General features: G+C 41.3%; 1 protein-coding gene across 1 annotated transcript; it reads right to left on the reverse strand.

The window, feature by feature from the left end:
• Window positions 1–2,761: 2,761 nt before the first annotated feature.
• On the reverse strand, window positions 2,762–5,010 carry LOC136349663 (E3 ubiquitin-protein ligase TRIM71-like). Its single transcript, XM_066301357.1, has 6 exons — window positions 4,646–5,010; window positions 4,270–4,382; window positions 4,052–4,213; window positions 3,664–3,875; window positions 3,037–3,589; window positions 2,762–2,894 (listed from the first exon to the last, which is right to left on the reverse strand). Exons 1-5 carry the CDS (start codon window positions 4,987–4,989, stop codon window positions 3,044–3,046), a joined length of 1,377 nt encoding a protein of 458 aa, XP_066157454.1. The 5' UTR covers window positions 4,990–5,010; the 3' UTR covers window positions 2,762–2,894; window positions 3,037–3,043.
• Window positions 5,011–5,425: the final 415 nt, after the last annotated feature.

The following is a 5,425-nucleotide window of genomic DNA, read 5'->3' on the forward strand; positions in this document are numbered from 1 at the left end:
AAATTACCATTTTCGAGTTATTTGTGAAAATTCGAAAATTTTGACAGCTGCAAGGTCTCACGGAAATCACTGCTGTTTCCTAACCGTTGCGAATTTTGGAATCGATCTTATGAGGCTCCAAGGCGACATAATAAGCTACGTTTTGACATGTTTTAGTTTAAAAAGAGTTTTCCATAACCCTCGAAATAGGCCTCCGAAGTTGTATGACTTCAATCCTCAATAACTTGCTTATTTCAAATAGAATGCCCTACTTTTCTCGACGGCATCGTGTTCAGAATCCAAAAACCTCCAACTTTTGTTAACATCGCCCTATCCCTAAACCCAACCGTTTCTGAGCTGCTGAAAATTGCCGCTTTTTTACATCTAAATTTGTATTTGAAAAGTGAGTTTCTATGACTGTATTATTATTTTTATATTATTTATAACAAATTATTATTATTTATTTTCACAATATTACTCGTATCTACAGTAAATTCTCAAACTGTCCTCCATTTCGATCAGAAACCAGTTGAAGTCTTGCCAGAAAAGACCTATTTACTTCTCGTAACATCTTAGGTTTCTATTTAAAAAAACATAATTTGGTACTACCACACTTTTATGGCAGACCCTGTAGATTTGAAATTAATTTAAAAATACGTGCCTTTTATTCCCCAAAAACTTTACTAAGACAAATTTCCTTCCAAAACTTATATTTACTGAGATATGGCACTTTGACGCACTAATGAGCAACCCTGTATACTAAGATACTATCGCAAAGTTATTCGGCGGTTTGAATCTCGCTACGTAGTCCTCCGGTGCAGTTTGCCAGTGTATTTCGGTTAAGAAAAAAATAGACAAGTTGATGGTCTTTTTATTTATTTTTTTATTTTTTACGAGAAAAATCTTCAAAAGACACCCTTCCGATCTTAGCTGGAGGGGTGTGTGGGACTCGCTACTTAGAGCGCTAACCCACTAAAAACCTCGTTGATCCTCAAGAACCCTTTCCATGCCGGTACTGTCCCTGGGAGATATGCCTCGAGCACGAGAAAGAGCTTCGGTGTATTTTGATTTGGCATCAGCACGTAATCATGTGCCCATATCTGGCTTAGGTTCTGAAGCAAAAAATAAATTAGTACTATTAAGGCTTAATTTCGCCTGAAATCTGTCTGGATCAACAGCTGGGAGGGCTGCGGCGACTAAAAAAAAAAAATTATTTATTTATTTTTTTAATTATGTCCTCTCTCCCCCCTATGGGCGTCCTTGAGTTACGCCTATGTCCCGGTTGGTGTGGAAGAAAGAAAGGACGTACTCCTTTTTTGGGAGAACTACGTCTATGGTACTGTGAGAGCCAGGTATGAAGAATCAGGGTAGGGAGAAAGCTGTAATTAATACAGGCCCATGGCCTGAAGATGGCGTGCAAACACTGAGTGAAGAAAGCTGTAAAATGGTGTGGAGAAAAACTGTAATTGATACAGTTCCCTCACCTGTAGATGGCGTGTAAATTGAATGAAACTTCATGGTCTAAATATGCAAAATTTCTAAGACTTTGAAATTTCAGATATTATAATTGTTTTATACCTTCAACAGTTGTTTAGATAATTTAACATACACAATAAGAGAAAAATTACTTCTTAAACAATTTTTCAATGATCTCTGATCTTTATCAGACGTCTGGTTGCTACCAGTAGGTTTTCAATTTTTCATAAAATATCATCTGTTGTGAACCACTACGACAGATGGTGCGCGGATCGCGGTGATCCTATACTATGGCCTCTTTGGTCGCCCGATGTGACACTCTTCGATTTGTATTTATAGGACCTTGTGAGAGTCATGCCATAGAGCAACGAAATACGTGATTTTGTAATCGTGGCGAAAGAGTTGTGACGACAACCCGAAAAGAGGGCTTACGTCTTGCAAGTTATGCTGAGTTCTATTACCAATTATATAATGACTTTCCTTAAAATAGATCATTGAAACGTTTGAACTCATAATTGGAAAAAAATCATAAGTCTAGTATTACGCCAATTTTATTATAGTATATTTCGTTAAATCACATTTTTTGACGTGGTATATTAATTCTTAAAAATAAAACTACACAACTTCGAACACCCTGTATCGAACACATTCACATCTCTAAATCTATATATTACATTGTCTTCATTGTATTCATTTGCCTTTATAGTTTGGAAATACGCAAACCAGACAAAGAAACTAGAAGCACTGGTTGGTAAATTTGGACCCTACATGGTAGGGTGACCAGACAGTTAACTGCAAAGATGGCAAGTTATAGATGGTGTTTCCGGCATTATTGGTATGCGGGATCTGAACTGCTTCTCCGGAGGCCCCCTTTGCAGGACCTAACTGGAAAGGTGGAACACCTGCGGCACTGCTAACGAAACCACCTGGGGAGCAGTGAAAAAGTTCTTAAATACGTTTGAGTCGGTGATAGACGTAAGTAAACTCGTCATGGACTCCGAAAAAGACCCAAAATCTTTCTGGAAGAGATATATCATCAGTAGATAGTGAGACGGTCTCGGTTTACCCTCCACCCTCACTGTCCGGGTACTTCTCAGCTCACACGGCTCAGGACGTTGATGGTTGTGCCCTAGTTTGGAGATGAATGATCTTTATTGCAGTCCCCCCTGACGTCGGCATTATTGGGTCCTTGTTCAAATTGGTCTTTTGGGGCGGCGACCCGAAAGTTGTTGTTGAGCAATACACTCTCGGCCAATGCGTCAAAATGGTACATACGGGGACTTTGTGAAAAATTTCAATCCGATTATCGTCGAAGTTCGGGACGTAAATGTGGCGCCCTTAAGGTCTAAAGCAATGTCCATGGGTCGGTCGAATTCACTGGGATGGAATTTGTCGGTGTGGCTTACTGTCCACACCAGGTCACCGTTGTCATCAATTACCTGAAATGAAACAGTACCTGTGTGCATTTTAAGGAGATTTAAAAAAGTCCTACCATTCGCCATCAAGAAGTTTCCTAGGATTTTAGAACTTCTAACATTTCAGTTTTAGCGTGAAACGTTAAATTAAATCCTAAAAGTTTACCTGAATTTTAGAGTTCTACGGCAAACCATCTCCGGTCGTCACCAAGGATCCCCTGTGGACGGTTGAAGTAGCCCTCGTCTGAGCCTGCTTTGCCCAGGTTTCGTACCCTTCTAGTGATTCTGTCGATGATAACTACGCGATGCATGTTAAAATTGGTGAACATGATGTTTCCATGAGGGTCAAATGTAACTCCTCTGGGTGAATCAAACAGCCGCGGTATGTTCAGTTCATCTCCGAACTTGTCCAGAAATATGCCGTTCCAGCTGAAATGCTGAATGCGGTGATTGAGAGTGTCGGACACCAAGATGTTGCCGTGGGTGTCGCAGGTCACGTCCCACGGACATAAGAACTGGCCGACTTTGGATCCCCGCTCGACGAAGGTGTGCATAAACTCTCCACGCCAAATGAACATTTGAACTTTATGGTTGTCCTTTTCTGTCATCACCAGATGGTTCCCGGGACTGACGGCGACCGCAGCCGGTCGATTGAACTTACCGTGTCCGCTGCCGTGAGAGCCGAACTCGAAGAGGAAATTCCCCTTCGGGTCGAAGACCTTTCAAAATATATAAATCAGTCGGATCTTCATTTTTCCTGACAAGAGACGAAATATGTATTTTCGTAATTTACCTGAATTCTGGAGTTGTTTCTGTCGACAACTACAATCTGGCCCATGGTGTTAATGGCGGCCCCCCACGGCCGGCACAACTCTCCCGGATCGCTGCCCGCTTTGCTGATCATGCGTATGGGTGTTTCTCCATAATTTTTGACAGTCAGAATGCTCTCGCAGCCGAAGATCGCACGCGACATACTCCAAGGCACAGGGTTTTGTGATTTAAGCCCTTTAAATATTTTTCCTGTTATTTTTCCGTGTTTTGCGCCTTTTACTTTTGAGAAACAAGTGAAAAATTGAAAGAAAACTGAGTTCAATTTCTTTAATGCGTTTAAAGAACTAAAAGTAAAATTGTGTTAAAAACCCTATCACGTGTCACCAGGGTCTCATTGTGTTTACACTTACAACTGCGTGAAAGATCGGGCTTGGGCCGTTTGAGAAGTAACGTCGCCTTTTCCTGCGGAGGGATGTTCACCCTTAACTGTCCCCACATGGAGATATGTTGCAAAATCTGCTCTGCGGGACCTACAAACGTGACGTGGGCCTCCTCGAGCGGTTTTAATTCTCCTACAAGGAGATATGTGGACAAAAGGTATTCTCTCCATCAGGACCGAAGTACTCACCGATACTCTTCGTCTCATGCAGCGTCTTGCTAACCTGGAGATTGACCGCCGCATGTTCCCATGAATTCGTGAATCTCTTAGGGTTGATCAACAACGCAGTGGCGTCGGCCAGACTACATTAAACGAAACGCATGTCACGAAGGGTGTTTTGCTTAGGTATGCCTACCATTGCTACTACGAAAACGACAAGTACAACTTGTGTGGTATTAGACTAAAGTTTCCCCTCGTGGAGTTTCCCAAGGAAACAGCTACGAGATAGCGCGACCTTACACATGAATATTTGATACGATTCGAAGAAGAAAATTTTAAAGATCTTCACACATTTGGCCAACTTTTTCACAAATGTTCCTCTGGATGGCCACGATGCGAAACTTACTCGGAAGAAGTTTTACGGACATTCTCCATTTGCAAGGTGGTGTTGGAGAGCTTTACTTGGCGAATCTGTTCCACTTTCTGAAGCAAGTCCTCCTTTTTCTTCTCGACGGCCTCCATCACTCGAGCAAAGACGTTTTTTATTTCCATCGTCGCTAAATACGTACTGTACTCGATGTCATTTAATGTGTGGTGGAGATCATACGTGATGTTGTCCAAGCGCGCGGTCAAGTTTTGGATTTCATTGAGCAGTCTTCGGGTACACTCTGTCAGTGCATTTTGATTGAGGGAAAAATACACGAGTCGATGATCTAAAAATATACGAAATTTTAGGTCTTTTTCAGACATTCGAATTGTATCATAATTGTTCAACAGTTGTTTACCTAATTTAGTACACGTAATAAGAGAGATATGACTTTTTCGACAATTTATCAATTATTTATTTCTCAAATACCTAGTTGCTACCAGTAGTTCTTCGCGTTAATCATATATCATTTCTTATGAGTCATTACAACAGATGGTGCACGGGTCATGGTTGTATTATTCCATGGCCTCTTCGGTCACCCGATCTGACACTTCTCGATTTGTATTAATAGGACCTCATGAAAGGCATGCCATACAGTAAGGAAATACGTGACTTGAAATCGTGTTGAAGGAGTCCCGACGACGGTCCGGAAACAGGGATTAAGTTTTGCAGGTTATGCCGACTATTATCAATTATACAGGGTGAGTTTCTGAAGTGCGCCTCGTAAATATCTCCAAAGTTATCACTTTTAGGGAAAAA

Source organism: Euwallacea fornicatus, chromosome 39, assembly GCF_040115645.1.
Source record: "Euwallacea fornicatus isolate EFF26 chromosome 39, ASM4011564v1, whole genome shotgun sequence".
Classification (NCBI taxonomy): Eukaryota; Metazoa; Arthropoda; class Insecta; order Coleoptera; family Curculionidae; genus Euwallacea; species Euwallacea fornicatus.

Excerpts from the sequence above, each read along its gene's own strand:
- LOC136349663 (XM_066301357.1), bottom strand. The coding sequence starts at position 4,989 with ATGTCTGAAAAAGACCTAAAATTTCGTATATTTTTAGATCATCGACTC. Across the intron at positions 3,876-4,051 it reads GCCCGATCTTTCACGCAGTT|GGCTTAAATCACAAAACCCT; the intron begins GTAAGTGTAAAC and ends AAATATTTAAAG. Across the intron at positions 3,590-3,663 it reads GAAACAACTCCAGAATTCAG|GTCTTCGACCCGAAGGGGAA; the intron begins GTAAATTACGAA and ends ATATTTTGAAAG.